Here is a 17220-nt window from a genome sequence, read left to right as displayed (position 1 = left end):
GGTTGTGGGCTTGTTGTGCTGGGGTTTTATGACTGTAATTGTGGTTTTTTTCTTGTGAGTTGAAAAATGTGATTAAGTATGCTTTAGGTATTACAAATATTGTCGTTCCAATGGATGTCTCACTTGTTAGCATGAATATAGCTAGTATTAAATTAGTGGTTTTCTGCCAATCCTTGACTTGTTTCTTACTTCTGGTCAAGATTGTGTCTGTATCGCAGGCGTTAGCCTGTGAGCAATTTGAGCAAAATTCAGCCCTTGGTGTGTAAAGTCATTTGTATTTATATGCGTGTGTGGCTTAGAATACATTTACTTGTGAGCATAGCAGCAGCAATGATGGTTCATAATGCTCACATATGTGGCACTTGCTGTACAGATGGTATTGTAGCTTATCCGTGTACACACACACACACGCTTCACACATAATGTGCAGGAATTACAGCAAACTTCCTCCAAAATACTGTTCAGTGTTCTGTAAATGTGTGGCATCTTCTTCCCTGGTTATTCCCTTTGGGGAAAAACATAGATCGTTATTGGGATACCTTTGTGTTCTAAGCTGTTAGTTGTTCCTTAATAATGTTTATTAATTCGCTTAAATATTATTTGAAGGAACAGCTTCCTACTGTCTTAGAGGCTTTTACTGCTGGTCTATTGCTCTCACATACAAATACTTTCACAGAGAATTTTCTGAGGTTCTCTCCTTTTCCCATGTCCAACAGGAAGCTCATTGTAAAGCTTTGCAATCACTTTTGTGGCAAAAGAGAATAGACGTTTTTCCTGCTTTATTCACACTATAAAATTCTATGCACCTCTAAAGTCTATTTAAGTTACTTTTCAGTAAATTAAGCTGGACGTAATCATGTTTAATGTAGTAAGTGACAGGCATATTTTGTTATGTTGGCAGATATTGTATAAACATTTACTCTGGCTTAGATAAATACAAATTGCCAGTTGAGTGCTCTGATTTCTTTCTATATAATCATGAACTTTAACACTTTTTATATTAACTGATAGAAAGCTCAGTTATTTTTAAAAACAGGAAGAAAAAGTTTGTAGTAAGAATTTATTAGCATTCTGAATTATGTATCTCAGATTCGTTTTCAAAAGGGCAGGCAAAAAAAAAGTATAACCCAGAGGCTCTAAAATGGTTTATTTAACCAGCTTCTCACTTTCATCTGCACCTTTAGTTCCAGTGAAGAGCTACCTTCCTCCCTCTGCTCCTGCAGTCTGTCACTACCTGTTCTCATTTATGGTTGAGATGCAACAAAGATAACATTTTCTAAACGTGCTTTGTGTGATGCAGGAGTGTGTGTCAGGAATACAGTGATGGCCCTGTCAAAGCTCTACAAACCAGCTGGATGGCTGTGGGGTTTTCCCCCTGGCTTCTCGAGCCCTTTGAGCTGGACCATCTGAACGTTTCTACTTCTTTTGTATGGCTGATCTGAGCCGACTATTAGAGCAGATACTTTAGCCCTTGGAGCCACCGTAACTTTGATGTAGACTTGTGAAGAGCACACATTTAGATAGAATGCTTAATTATATGTGCAATTAATTCTGACTAAATTGGTCTTCGTTCTTATCGGTCTTGTCATATGAGATCTGTGAAGGTAAAGAGAAGTACATCATAGAAGCTCCCTTCAAAGCATATATTAGGCATCTGTAATAGCATGTCTTCTGGTCTTACTACAACTACAGTTGATCACACACACAGATTGCAGCTCTTTATTTTTATTTATTTAAATAAAATTATTTTTAAAATTATTTTAAAAACATTATTACACCTAGCACAGAATTCAGCATCCCTTGAAGTCTGGTGAAGCCCAGTTAGCTGGACAGAACCTGTATAGAAATGTTGAAATGCTTTGGTTATGCTTGGTTCTGAAAAAAAAAATAAATTTGAAATCTGAAGTCAAGTGGAGATCATATGTGAATACAGTCAGTTTTCATCAAGTGTCATACAAGTGATATGACAAACTGTTTCAGTTCTAGTCTTTTTTTTGTAAGACAAAGGAAACGGTTACAGCAACAGTTTATGTTGGGCTTACTTATGTCGTAGTCTCTGATGTTTTTCAAGGAATACACTATGTGTTTGCTTTGCTTACTGAACAGAGGAGGTGGTGGTTGATTGCATACTCGTGTGTTAAACGTACCTATAATTCCAGTTTGAAAAAATCAGGTATCTTTCTGCTGGATAAAGTAATAATTTGCTCTACAAGTAATTAAGAAAAGATGGAAGGCATCTTACTTGCATTGAGTAGTACAAGTTATTTTCAATCTTAGCAGCTCTGTATATAATTAAAACAGTTCAAATGTTGCTTTTGTCAAAACTGCTGTTAGAACAGATGATCTCTTCTTAAGCATCAGATGAGCTACTGCAGTTACCGTTAAAATCCATCTAAGCTATTTTATTAAGTTGTTACTTGTTCTGTGAAGCTGCCAGCCCTGAGTTCAAGAGAAAGTAGGTTCTGATTTGTTCCCACATCACATGGAGGAGGTGTGCAGTGAAAATTGTATTACTGCCCTTCCGATGCTGTTTTCCGGAGCTCTGTGTGTTGTCTGCTGTAGCCCACTTTCCCTCGTTGTGGCTTGACAGTAATTACAGTACAACTAATATCAGAAGTTGATTCAGTTTATTCAAACCGGAAGACTGTTGAATTGTCTCGCTTCCAAAGTCAGATGTTTGTGTTAACCACAGAGATTGAATCTGTAGTGCACATATATAACATAGAAGTAGTGTTTATTTCCTTAACTTTCCTATTCCATTCAGCTTTTGTTAACTAACCCAGATTAGCATTTTAACAACCCTGAAGTGAACTTCTGCCATTCTCCCTGCTTGGACAGTGTGTGTAGACCATCCATCATCCTGTCCTTGGCCACAACAGGCTACTGGCTCCATAACCATTTGGAGCTACACAGAAACCATCCGACTGTGAACAGCACAGCTGGCTACAGCAATTTTTTCTTCCACACCACTGGCAGCATTGTCTGGCTATGGTAACTAAAGTTAACATCCAGAACGTGAAGTTTCTTTAGTTTTGGCACCCCTGCCCAGCCCTGCTGCAGCTTAGTGGGCACACCTGCAAAAGGGCAACAAAATGGCTTCGAGGAGTGAGGCAACCGCTGGACTCTCTATTCAAGGCTCCAGTTCGGAGACAGCAACCTGTTGTTTGGAGTGGGATTACATTAACTCTGTACTTACTCGAGAGGGAGCTTGCTAGCTGAACCCTGTGCTCTTTCAATTTGCAGATCAGGGTGTGCTTTGAAAGCCTTCAGCTAAAGAAACAGAACTTGCCGCTTTAACTTAGCCACGTAAACTGCCAAAGAGCACAGAAAGAAATGGAGAATTTCGGCTGTGTATTTCACACATTCTTGTAGAAGCCTTTTTAGTTCCACAACGGAAACCATGTGATTTCACAGGATCTGTGCCCAGACTGTAATACTTGCTACAGATGCTTTCCTTGGTTTGTTTTGCAGATCTATGAATGCAATAGGAAAGAAGTCATTACAGGCTTTATTGTTTTAATTCTGATGTGTGCTGTGAATGGCAGGTAACCAGCAGGTAAATGTACTTGTGGCTCTGTGCTGATTTTACTTGTTGAGATTTTTGCATAATTTAAATAAAATGGCCTAGCATGGCTGGCTGTCATGTGTGAGACACAGCTTTCTTGCTAGAAGAGAACCCTTGCTTTCAAGAGCAAAGGAGGTCAAGAGGTGTTACCAGGCAGGGAGGGTCTGGGTGGAAGCGGAGGAGCAAAGAGGTGGTGGTGGGAGAGGAGGAGCAAGGAGCTCAAGCAAGCAAGTGACATTTGTTCTGTCCAAAATGGTTACAAACCTTGTAAATGAAATCAGTCGCTGGACAGCTTTGATTTATATTCTGGCACAGCAGATTGGCCTTGGTCTGCCTGACCTTGGTAACATTACAGAGGTCGTATTTGCACACAGATACTCTTGCAAAAAGGTTTGTTGTTGCTGTTATTTTTTTTAACTGTTGCGTCTAAGATCCAAATTGCAGCCCAGGCTTCTAACTCAATAGGCACTGCATAAACGCAGACTAGAAATAGGATCCTGTTCTCCACAGTGGATAGTTTAAGAGAAGAGACAGCAGATGGGTACAGTCAGGCAGTGGCCTCTAGAAGCAGGAGAGCCGCGTTGGCCTGCATAATCAGCAGCCGTGGTAGCGCATAAACTGCCTAAACATAGCCAAGCTGTGTGTGTGTTGGGGAAAAAGGGGGCACATGTGCTTGTAGGCATCAGAGGCAAAGGAGAGCTTTGAAGAGGGCTTGGGGTGAGTTAATTGGCAGATGTGTGCTGGGGGCTCTTTGGGTGCATGAGGGACAGCGCGGAAGCAAACGCAGAGGTGCTTGTCTGGAAAGGTGACTAGTGTGCAGTGGGGACCAGCATCCCAGACTGGCTGCCCACCAGAGGTGGGAGTGAAACCCCAGAAGAGATGAGAAGTGATCAGCTGGGCACTCAGCTATTACTTTAATAATAGGCTTTCCTCAATGTGAGCCGCATAGTTCGTCTTTCTTATGCCAAATGGTCATGACAGCTGGGTCTCTGCTTTCCCAAGCAGCAGTAAGGTACAGCTCTCACCCCTCTTGGGTAGGACCTTCCTCAGAGCTTTTTTACGGTGTGAAACAAAAGGTATTTCCCTCAAGTGCTGCTGCCACGCTTCCCAGGTGTGTTTATGGGTGCTGGTGGTGGACAGGGACTGAAACAGCTACAGCACCAACAGAAAGTGTTGCTGCTATTTCTGTGTATGTCTATCAGGAGAGATGCACTTTGGGGTCAAAAGAAAATTCTCACGCTTGTATTTCAAGCCCTTGTTTATACATCTCTCCACTTGGGTACCCCCTTCCCATATTGTGCGAGCACTTACATGTCCTATCGGGCTGTGTAGCCATCCTGTTTTGGGAGACTACAGAGAAGAAAAATGTGTATTTAACTTACAAAAGCCTCAGTGTATAGTTAAGGCTGCAGTATTAAAATTTTAGATAGTGTTTGAATGTAGTCCAGTGTTAGTGAAGGAGCTGCAACTGCCTGTTAGTGTAATAGTGGTAGTTATAAACAAGAAAGGGCTGTAAGGAGTCCGCATGTTCCCCAAGCAGCGCAGCACCCAAGTGTCAAAGGCCAGAGTAGTGCCTGGTGGGTCAGGGAGGCTCGGTGCCCCATGGAAGGGACTTGAACCAACCAAGCTGCAAGGCAGGAGGGGGCCCTCTGGCTTTCCAGCAGTTGTCCAAGAGTCAGCATTGGCACCCCTTGCAAATATAGCTCTTTTGTGTATTGCCACCTGGAGACAAGTGATGAAGAGAAGGATAAGGATAACAGAGGAAAAGCAGTGGTGTGAAAGCCGTCAACAGTGTGTGAACAATGTCCCCAGGTGTCTCATGAAAGGAGTAATAAGGGGGAAAAAAATCATCTTGCAGAGTTGAATGGTTTCTTTCAATTTGCAAACTTCTGCTCTCTGTGACAGTTCTTTAACCCAGCACGTGTTTATCAAAGATTAACACTGAAAAGCTAGTAATTTGTTTTTGCTCAGTAAATCATACTTTCTTCGTAAAGTAAATGCTGTGTGGATATTTTTAGCATTATGTAGGTTTTTTCCTTAATGACAACCTCCAACAAAAAAAATCAAATCCCATGCTTTGGGGATTAATCTGATTCCCTGCAAGGGTATGGATAGATTTTTTTTTATTTTTTTTTTTTTTTTTTTGTCTTGTATACCACTATACAGGTTTTACAGTGAGAGTGGATTATGGCTTTTCCTCCCCTTAAAGCATCAGGTTTTCATCCTTGCCAAAGACATAACAAGCACCGCTCATGATTGAACAGTGGTCTTACGTGGCAAACTATGCCAACGCAAACCTCAGTGTATTTGGTAAAGCTCTAGAGGAAAAATAGACCTGCAGGCATACATAGTGTGTGGGTCAGATATGATTATTTAGTCATATTCTTGCGCTGGCCCAATATTACTAGTGATAACACAAGGATGAAGGGAAACATTGCAATTTTATTGGGCATCTGGGGAGGCCAGTATGGAAGAGAGAATGGGACAGGCTGTAATGTAAAGGTTTAAAGCCCCAAGTCTCATTCCCTGATTTGCCACAGATTTCCTTGTGACCTTCATTCGAGCACTTGCAGTCCATATGTTACTGATTTGAAAATACTTTTTTTTTAATTTCAAAGGTCTGATCTGTGGCTTCTCTGTGGCTCAGTAGTCAAAATGCCAAAGTAATGTGATGCAAATACTTACATGCCTTACAGGGTGAACGTTACCATGGGGTGATGTAGCCCAAGTAAAAGACAGAGGGGAGGAAGACCTGGTGCCCAACAGGACTGTGTCCTGTTCCAAACGACTGCTGAGTGTGGGCTCTGCAGGTTGTGTTTGCCCATGGGAAGTGGACAGTTCTGTGATGCAGAGAATTCCCCCAATTGATGTGATGCAGCCACAGGGACATGCCCGAGCCTGGGACCCAGACCAGGATGGCCACAGCTGCACATTGCACCAATCCTGTCTCCGTCCCCAAACAGGCAACAATACAGATATAATTTACCAAACTGCACTTATATCAGTTTAATAACTTCCGCAGAGTGTAGAGTGAGAAATCAGCTGGATCAAATCCTGCACTAATACATCTGATTTTAAAAGAAATAATTTTTTCACCACTACTCCTCTGTATTCTTGATAAGCCAGGTGTTCCCAGAAGACCTTCAGCACAGGCGCCTCTCAAGACATACCTCTGCCCCTCCAACTGTGCCCAGAGTCTCACAGCAAGAGCACCAATGTTCCCCCTTCTCCCCTGTGAATATGTATATGCATACATTTACAAATACATACTCGGAGACTAAAAAAGCAGCAAATGTAATAATGTGATCCAACTGTTCAGTGCTAGGCTAGAAAGAAGTGTTTTTCTGCCATTATGTGAAAATTTAGCGTGACTGGAACAGAGTCTGCATTTGATTAGGCAATTTAAGAAATGTAAGAGACTTCATACTGTAGGGCAATGCTGCAAAACAATTGCTCGGAACATGTTCTAAAATTGGTTTGCCTTCACCAGATTTCCATGTGTTTCTGCACGACAACTCAAATGGAAATATGAGCAGTCACGTGGCAAGTGACTACATCTTGGTATTATGGTAAATAAAAGCAGCAGTTTAAACAATTATTTCAAATTCTGAGTAGCCTTTGAGATGAAAAAGACAAAACTCTCCCTCTATTTACTTTCCAGCCTTGGAAAGACATTTCATAACACATCCTTTCACTGGCGTAGTTAATCTTTAATGCTTAACAAGATAATAGTAATTGTTAACATTGAGCTCAGGCTTCCTCCAGGTTTTCATGCCTGCGTTTTGTATGTGTAATTGATTGTGCCCAGGAAAGTGGCAGGGCACATGCTTTGCATATACAAATAGGTAACTGGGTGGCCAGCTACCAGATTTGTCAGTGTAGAAAACCCCAAGACTAGTTAAAAACACGCTGTTCCCCAGGATCTATAAGCAGTATTCCTGTGAGCAAGGCTGGCTGACTGTTCTGGCTCTGAGAATGGCATATTGATAATACCAGCACAGTGCTTAAAATGCTCTGATGTGTTTCTTGCCAGTTGATAGCCTTCCCCTGTCTCTTCCCTTGCATTTTCCAGCAGCCATTTACTTTCTCTTTGAAGTGAGAGCAGTGGCATCCAGCAGCAGCAACTCAAGCCAGCAAGCCCCATGCTTCAGCAAGGCACAGTGCTGAGATGCTGGAGGGATGTTTATAGCAGGGGAGAGCAGTGGGTGGGAAGAAGTGATGCTTTCTGGAGTAATGTTGACAGCAACATTGTCTGGGGCACACCCTGTTGAACAGCAGATGTGCCCTCCCCACAGTGCAAATCCCTTTTTGTTACAGCTGTCCTGCTTGTTGGGGCGTATTCTTTCCCCCAAAGCTCCTTTCCATTTCAAAACATCCCATTGACTTCATCCCGTAGGCAAACCCTGACCTCCTGGGCTCCAGCCAGGTCTAAAATGGGCAGCGCTTATCTCTGAGATCAGGGCTGGAGCACTGCTCAAGGTGAAGGCTGCTTTCTCCACTGCTGGGAGACAGCAGGGCTTGCAGACAGGAGACCCAGGGGTGCTGCCAGCAGCTCGCTGTGGCGTCAGCTGGACTTGTGCAAGTTGTGCCCGAGACCTTCATTATGTCCTCACCTGCAAATACTGGTTTATACCTGTCCCAGAGCTGCCTTATCAGATGATGCCTAATCATGCTGAAATGAGTGGCAGTTTTGCTATGTAAATCATGTATTGTAGGCTTGCAGGAAGAATACTTACTTCACTTATGGCGCTCACCCACATTCGTAGCCAACTCTCCCTAGAGGAAGGAAAAGTTAATATTTTGGTCTAGGTTTTAGGTTTTTCCTTGGGGCCAAAGGGGACAGTTTGGTTGTTTCCAAACCTGTATGTACTATTGTAAGTAATTAGATCTTCACCATTGTGGTTTAAGAATTCTCTCTAGTTTTCAGGATAAAAGTATTTCAGACTAAAAAACAATAAAAAAGCCCCAGACACCTCTGACACAGCTGTGAGTTGGAGGCATGCAGGAGCTCACCCTGATGAGCCCCAGCTGCTCTCTCTAGCAAGGTGGCATCGCTTTCCTTTGGTTGGGGTCGGGGTAGGGGTAGGAGCTTGTAGTACCAGTGCTGCCCGTGGCCAGGAATTAATGGAGGATCAGTGCTGAAAGTGCAGGACAAACCCTGAGCATCACTGTATTGACATTCTCTGTGATAGTCTTTTGACACTTTGACAAATAAAATAAATCTAGTATTCCAAAGGGCAGTCTCAGCTGGGCACAAGCAAGTTGAATTCCTAAAATGTAGGCCTGCTAAAATGGTGAATCCAGAGCACTGTTTAACTTAAAGTGCCTTTCCTGATGGCTCAACCCTGGCAAACTTTCAAGTGGAGCATGGCCTGCAGGAGCTTTGTAAAACAGAACAGATTTGACCATAGGTGTGAGCTGAAATCAAAGGTTGGTTTCAGCTGGAGGACTTTTGTATCACCCTGGTAAGGGAAGGTAGTTAATATGCACTCTCAAAAATTAACTTAAAATAAACATAATTGAAGCAATCACTTACAGTTTGCTCAGCATTTTATTTCCTTTCCTGCTGAAACTACCTTGTGTTCAAGTAAATTTGTGATCACAGGAGAATTTAGCCCTCAAAGTGCATCTAATCAACCACTAAACACTTGCATCATTAAAAGTCACCCTATCCATTTTGCAAGTGTTCTGTCAGCTTGTTCTAGAGTAAGAGGGGTGCGATTTCTGTAACGTTAAAAGCCTGCAAACAACTGAAGTGTAACTAGCAATACCATAAGCCAATTAAGATGAAAGCTGTGATACTCAGTGGTAGGGTTTCATCACTTTAATATTAAACTATCTTTTTTTACTTAGGCATAAATCAAGAGGTGTTAATGCAGAATCCTTAAAAGAAGTCAAGTATTATCTTAAAAATAACAGACCTGTTAGTTGCACTTTCATGCTCAATTAATGTCATGGCTCCAAATATCCTAAATTTTTTCTTCAGAGCTGCAGATTTTAAAGTTGTTCTAGAAAGTAAGGATGGCTACATGCTGTAAGTTTCTAAAAGGGACTACAAAAATTAAATATGTTTCTTTTATCGTAACCACAAATATTTTCCTGTGTTATTTGATAATTAGCTGAAACAATCTGTCACCAAACTCCACAATATGGATTTATCACATCATAGACAATCTGAGATTTGAATGTACAGTAAACCTCTGTGTCAGGCATTGCCTTCAGGAACTTTACTGGTCAGCCTTCATTAGAAGAAACGCATTTATACTGGAATGCCATTTGGGAAAAATAAAAAAAAAAAAAAAGGAAAAAAATCACCGTTGCATTGATGCTGGCTGTTCTACCCTTCTTCTGGGAAGACTTGCCACACTATAAAGCAATTGCATCACTGGAAAACCAATGTATAGATATGACCTAAAAAGGGAATCTAATCCCCTGCTTCTCATATATTAGATACTGATACAGATTTTTAAGGCAAATGTTGTATTCCATGTGGAATGCTTTCTGGCTTGTAAGTAAATGACTAGTTATACCCTTTTCACTCGGTGAGATACAGGGAAAAAAGGGCCAAGACCAAAAAAATAGAGGTAGGACAAAGGATTGTTTGCTCCCTTTCTAGAGTTCAAGCCATCAGATCCTGGACCATGCTGGTCTTATGTTTTGGCTTTGATGATACAAAAATGCTGCACTTTCATGTTTGGATTACCAAAATACACTTTGGCCTGGTTCCCCACTGTGTTGCTCTGCTGTAGAGCTATTTTATTCTGTGCACAGCAGGGATAAGGTGCTATTATGAGTGAATATTCTGGTGCATCCATGGTTGTCAATCCATGGTTCTGCAACAGGTCTGGGGCACCACTCAAGATGGCCTGTACCACCTTTATATATTTTCTTCTAAATGTTTTATCTTCTGAAAAGATTGACCTGCTTGACAAACCAAAATTCAGCAACAACCTACCTTTCTGTACTATGCTCTAGTGAAGTGCAGCTTCTGCACCAGCACCTTACTGACAAGCTGTTCTCTCTGCAGCTGGCTCAACAAGTTGAACTTCTTCCACCTGGTAGCAGTTACCATCAGCAAGTAAGCCCATGTGTGAATCCTTAGCCCCCTAACATAGAGTCCCTGCCAGTGTGCTTTTTGACTTCATGAAGCCCAGAATTTGAACCATACCTTTTTCAACTAGTGTTTTTCAACCTACAGTTAATGAACCATAAGTGATTTGTATATCAAAAGATAATTCCTGAGGCTGTGGTAAACAATATTTTTAATCTTTTTGCACTAGTCATTTGCATCCAAAAAAGGTGGGGGTGGGGTGTGCTAAAAACAAGTAAGTTCCCATTCAGAGACTAATTTAACTTTTATTTGGTTGTACCTGAAATCTTCGATGGCCAGCAGATCTTTGTTGTTTGACTGGTCTGGTTAAAGAGCTTCAAAGCACTGATCTGGCCAACTGCTCAGTGCCCTGAAGCCACTGCCCAAGGATGTGCTATGACCCTAACCAGGGGCTTGTCTCAAGGGTTGAGATGAGTGCTAGTTGCTGAGTGTTGCACAGGATCTGCTTTGCTCTCCCTGCGGAAGAGGAACTGAAGTCTTAGCTATAGGCCTCGAGAAACTTGAGCATCTGTGAACAAGCAGCAGTAAAGGATTTTTTTGTTTTATTTTGTTTTAACTTTTATTATTAGAGTGGTGTCATGCTCAAAATTTCAGAAGGTACCATCTCAGAAATGCACTAGTTAGTGCATTTGCACTAATTAGTGCCCTTGGGGAACCATTTGCATGCAGGAAGGAACAGAGGACAGCAGGGACTTCCTGATCTGTCGAAGTCCAGCCACTTGAGATTGTGGGAAATGGTGTCACATAAATTGACTAAGCTCAGCACATTGCTAATCAATTCTGCCTGACCCCCCTCAACAATATGGTTAACACATACCTCCAAGCACAGAGGAGATCGTTGATCTCACTGAACAGCCTGATTTTGCCCTGTGTCTGGTAGAGAAGGAAGATGATGTAGTCATTTAAGCCTTTTCATGTTACGTGCCTGTTTTTCAGCTTTTATTATTGCAATCCTTTTCTCCTTTGCCTCGCCAAACTCTCCAAAAGTGAACTAACTTTTAGGATATATCTTTTGTTTTGACCTATCTTGAACTTCAGTCTGGATTTGCCACGCCACACTCCTGTCTGCGCTTAGTGTTTTGAGAAGCATTTATTGTGTTAAGCAGATTTTTAAGATTTTTTTTTTTCTTTGAGTGAATAGAAGATATTGCATCAGTCTGATTTGAAGCTATTTTATGTGTTGCTTCTCTCCAGCTGGCTGAATGCCCTTTCCCTTCCCCCCTCCTCTTACGTGGCAGCACACAGAAAGATGATTGATGGAGTGTCACCAGTGCGTTGTCAAAGGCTGGAGTAGATTAATGGGCAAGAAACACCAGTCTGTTCCCCTTCATGTGTGATTGTTTGAAGGAGGGCTCATATTTTAACAGAAATTATATCCTGCTTCTCTGGATTCCCCCAATCAGGAATTGAAGGATGGGATTCGTATCCAAGATTGAAAGGTGCCAGCCACAAAGAGCCAGTTTATTACTTGGGACAACAGCCTGCCTTCCACCTGACCAACAGCACGCGCCCTGGGGCCTGTTTCAGTCAGGCTGCTGTCCTCTTTACCACTGTGGATTTGTGCCACCAGTTAACATTTGTAGCTCTGTTTCTTTGTATTTGCAGACACAAATAGTTATGGCATAGACCAAATGACCAGAAGATCTCTGATCTGTTACCAGCTTTTCCACCTGGGTGACACTGGCCAATTTGCCTGTGCTTCAAGGAATGATCACGTATGACCCAGAGCAGCTCAGATCCTTTGAAAAGGCTTTTTTGGTGGTTGGCCTTAGTCACAAATTCAGCCTTCATCTGTGCCTCAGTTCCCCAGCTGCAAAACAGGGAGAGCAGCATGGTAATTTCCAAACATTGCACTTGCCATGAATTGTTTCCTAGCAGAAATGCTAGGAATGCAATTTATAAGAGAAATTAATCAAAGACTGGTTTGAATCCTGGCTGGGGAAAAGTAATCAGACGCAGAGTATGATTGTTTTCTGCATTTTCTTAAAGGTAGACATTGCCAGCATTTCATAATCAGCTATTCTGGTCCAAACAGATACTTCCAGCATTGTTATTTGTAGTCCCCAGTAGTGGCCTCCATGAAAAGGTTTGAATGTGGCAAGAATTATGTCTTTCACACCAGCCTATCTGTGTCTACCAGAAGCATACACCTGGCTGTCATAAACCCCTGTTCCAAGGGCTAGATGGAGACCATTTTTCTGATTATCCAGGGAACAGCTGTTCTTCTAAATTTATTCTCTTTTCAGTGGTTCTGATTTCAAGCCTGTGTCCAGACAGCTAAAAGGTGCATTTAAATGCCTCTTAAAGCAGGTACATTTTCTTTTATTATGTAGCTAGAAATCAGAGCTACTGTTCCTTTTCCCGTAATATTTTAACAAGCAAAATAATAAATTTGTACTTCTTACCTGACTGGTGAGAAGTGATTACCTGTGATTTGTTGATCCAGTCCAGCTCTGTCTTCTTTTCTCTCTTGTCATGACAAAGGTCTGTGCGTCATTCAGATGTAGACATTTTCTTTGATAGAGACTTGTTTCAGGTGATGATTATTTAAAAGAGAATGTTGAATGTAATTATTCCCACCTTTTGTGTTCTCAGTGTTCATCTCTGGAGTATATTCAGAGGTTTGGGTGTTTTTTGAGGAAGACAGAAGTGTGAGTTTGGTTTTGCTCTGGGTGCAATCTCTAGGGAGACACATCCTGTGGTTTTACATTTGCAAAACTTTGCCTTGTTTTAGGGAATATCAGATTCCCCCCTGAAATTTGAATCTGAGAGAACTGCTGCTCTCTTTGTTTACCTGGCATTTGAGTTGATTCCTTTTTTGTGACAGTTTGGTTTTAGGTCACAATTGTCATGGCCACTGCACAGCACATTGCCCTTTTTGTTTTCTACAGCCATTTCCTCAAGTCCAGAAGACAGTATCTCCCTTTGTAAGGCAGGTTACATTTAAAAAAGAGAAACTAATACATGTCCATGCTTGATACTGGCAGAACTTTCACAGTTTGCAGGCTGTGCATATTTTGCAGCCAGGTCGGGGGCTCTTTGAGTCATGATGTGTGGTCCATGAACAGACTCATCATCTATGCTAACTAAAGTGTCCATGGCTGGGAGAGCTTCTTGCTTTCTGGCAATTTGTATTCATTTGTTCTCCAAGAAAACGAGGCTTCAGGGAGGACTTTTACTAAGCACCTTACAGATGTTACTGTGCACTGACTCAACGCACAGTTTATGTGCCTCTTCTTTCTCTTCTTTCAATGGGACAGCAGAGGGTTGGATATTTGGAGACTGCTTTTCTTGGAAAAAAAAGACCAAAAAAAAAAAAAAAAAAAAAAGATTGTGTAACCATTAATGATTTGTTATTGTGTCTGGGAGCCACTGTGCTGCAGGACTTTGCTCTAATGGCGCTTTCACAAGGAAGAAGTAATTTGACTAACTTTATTAATTCCAGTTTGTTTTAAGTTTGCCCATTAGTAATTTAACGCAAGATGCTTCAGCTGAAGAGGCCATGTCAGGACAAGGAAGAGCAGAGGGAAAGTGCCAGGAATCATTAGTGTTTATTAACCACTGCACTCATCAATCTTGACTAAGAGCACAGCCCATTCGTTCTGGGCTGGTGGACTGAGATACAGAAATATCATTAACAGTGGAAAATGCTTCTTTTCAGGTCAGTCTGTAATGGACAGGCATTCAGACAACATCCCCATCACCAAATATTCTCAGCCTTTAAGTTGATCTCCTCACAGTCCAGCCTGAAGTGATGGAGCTCAGCAGCCTTGCGGAAGGAAGAAGTCCTGCCCCTAGCCAGCTGTAGCATCAATTGACAAATACAGTATTTGCAGCCCCAGTAAACATTACTGAGGGGTTAAATGTTGTTATGAAGGGGTTTATAAATTCCTTTTCAAATTATGAAATGATTAGTACTTAAGTGCCTTGCTGGATCAGACCTGGCACTTTGTGCTAGCAACATGTACAGCAAGAACAGCAGTTCTTGAAACATTAAGATGGAAAGGCTTCTTTTTTTCTCTTTAGACAGAGTTTAATAACAAATTTCAGCAAATACAAGACATTGAGCTGGTGACTCAAAGCTCTGACCTGTGAATCAGGGCTGAATGAATGCCTCCAAAAGGTTGGAAGAGGGAATAGTACTACATTTGCCAGGTTTCTAATGAGAAATATAACCCCTGCCCAGACCAGTTGTGGTCATTAAGGATCGCATTTCACTTTGAGATGCGTTTTCTTGCATCCTACCCAAACTGCAACTTGAGTAGCTGCATTCTGCTCTCTAAAATATCCCTGTGGTTTAATTGGAGAAGTTATGTTTCCCTTCCCCTCTTAAAAGCTTTGTTGTATACTGTTGTGGTGCTATCATAATATGTACTGTATAATCTACAGAGTGCGCGCACACACACACAAAAACCCCACCATGGAAGTCTCTGAAGTTGCTAGCTTTCTTCAGTAACATAGAATTAGGGGGAAAGTGGCATCTTGGGAACCCAGTTCAGCCTTGTGCCCCAATTTGAGTCTCTTGCCACCCTTGAAAAGCATGTGACAAGCACTGTCACGCTACAGAGGCAGAATTTTTGCATTGACTTTGCACGTGTGTAAATCACTGCTCAAGGCAAAGCATCAAGTGTGTGGTCCTAGACAAGAGGATCTTTGCAGTGAGCATGTTAGGCTTGGTATTACGATGGCACAGCCTGGAAACAAGCAATAATTTTAAAACATGGCCTGGGTATGCAGACAGATGGTGTGTGTCATGTCTTTTTGTGGATAAGATTTAGGTATTTTTATGGGGAAAGGGTTTTATTGGATGACATTCAGTGATAGAGGGGATGGAAAGAGATTGCAGTTTAATTAAAATTCTAATCCCAAGTTTGACAATTTTTCTTGCCAGGTCAGCAGCCTGCATGTTCTGTTTGTGATTCCCATGAATTAAATGGGCTGACAGTCATTAGCTTCTTTGGAAATGCCTGTAAATCCAGCTAAAAATTAGCAACCATCAATATGTTTCAGAGCAGCTTTGAGCAGGGATATGTCACGCACCGGTTTTCTATCAGTGTACATACATGAGACTTTCCTAAGTACCAATTTAGTCCACTGCTGCTAGTGCTCAAATACAAATGAAACCCCCCTTCTTCTGTAGCAGGAGGTCATGTTTGCTGCTGAAATCTCACTGGAGTGTTCCTGTTTTCCAGGTAGTTAAACAGTGTTGCCACAGAGGTAGTACTCATCTTTCACCAGCCATGAGGCTTCCTCTGCTTTGTGCCTCCGTGATGCTAATGAGTCTGTCCCAGTGCCGAGCTGTCAGCTTCCCTGAAGATGAGGACCCTATTAACATTGTTGACTACCACTGTAAGTAATCTGTAAATGGTGCTAACCACTAGGGGAAAAGTTTTAATGTGGTTTTGTTTGTTTTTTTTTCCTTGTGAAGTAAAAAAAAAAAAAAAGTCTGTTTCCTTTCAAATTGAAATGTGCTTACTGGCTTTGTATCTTTAATAGAACACTTAATCATTTTCTTAAAAAAGCAATCAGAAATACAGCAATAACTTCAGGAAAAAGAACATTTGCTGACATTAGCCATCTTTTTCTCATTTATATTCAAGACATTACTCAAGGAATTTAGTTTAAACCCTTCTACACCTAGTATATACAGCTAATCAATGCCATATATTGATTCTTTAGCTCTATAATCCTGAGTGATGGTGTAGCCCATTTTTACTTGCAGATTCAAGGCAATATCCAGTATTTAGAGGACGCCCTTCAGGCAATGAATCTCAGCACAGACTGGACTTCCAACTGATGTTGAAAATTCGAGACACACTTTATATTGCTGGCAGGTAATTTTCCTTCACTCAGTTCATTAGATTAAAATTCTTTTCTCTCCTGGTTTTGCATTTATGTGTAAAATTCATTGAGAAAAATCTGCAGAATATGATAAAAATTAGAATTGGGGGAGGACTTCCCAGAGAAATATACCATATCTATGGCCAGTGCATGAAAATTGGATTTGAAGGCTGCAGTTACTGTAGTTATGCTAAAACCAATGATCAAATACTTTTTTCCCCTCTTTTATATTACTGCCCTGATGAAAACCTCTCCTGATCATTTTCAACTTGGACTGGCATATCAGGGATGTAGGAAGTGAGGATAACACACTTGAATATTTATAGTCCATATTAGTCTTCAACAGAGTGGAAAAGAAAAGATGGACACTGTAGGTGCTAGCTAAGGTCCACACCAATAAAAATCAAAACAACCCCATGTTGGCCATGACCAACATCCTCCAATTTATATTAAACATAGAAAATTCATAAGCATTTAATAGAATTTTCTGATCTAATGCTCTAACAATAGATATAGCTTATCAAAAATAAGGCTAATCAATTAATTAACTTACGTCTTTTTACTCTTTGAAAACAGGGACCAAGTTTACACTGTAAACTTAAATGAAGTTCCAAAATCGGAAGTTACTCCAAGCAAGGTGAGTAGATGCACGTGCTGGCAAGGGAGAGGTATTTTCTTTGGTTTTAATTTATTTTAAGTTTTT

The 17220-nt window shown here is 41.3% G+C and overlaps 1 protein-coding gene across 15 annotated transcripts in view; it reads left to right on the top strand.

Moving 5' to 3' along the window:
- SEMA6D (semaphorin 6D) overlaps positions 1 to 17220 on the top strand; it is a 406629-nt gene that overhangs the window by 375778 nt on the left and 13631 nt on the right. For all 15 annotated transcript variants that reach the window (XM_032983028.2, XM_032983031.2, XM_032983035.2 and 12 more), the window contains 3 exons: positions 15869 to 16025; positions 16399 to 16510; positions 17094 to 17154. In XM_032983028.2, the coding sequence (XP_032838919.1) occupies positions 15917 to 16025; positions 16399 to 16510; positions 17094 to 17154 (282 nt within the window). In that variant the 5' untranslated portion in view covers positions 15869 to 15916. The remainder of the gene's footprint in view (positions 1 to 15868; positions 16026 to 16398; positions 16511 to 17093; positions 17155 to 17220) is intronic.

Source organism: Tyto alba, unplaced genomic scaffold (genome assembly GCF_018691265.1).
Source record: "Tyto alba isolate M040663 unplaced genomic scaffold, T.alba_DEE_v4.0 Super-Scaffold_41, whole genome shotgun sequence".
NCBI lineage: Eukaryota > Metazoa > Chordata > Aves > Strigiformes > Tytonidae > Tyto > Tyto alba.
Note: the sequence above shows the minus strand (reverse complement) of the source record. Positions and strands in the feature narration are given on the sequence as shown.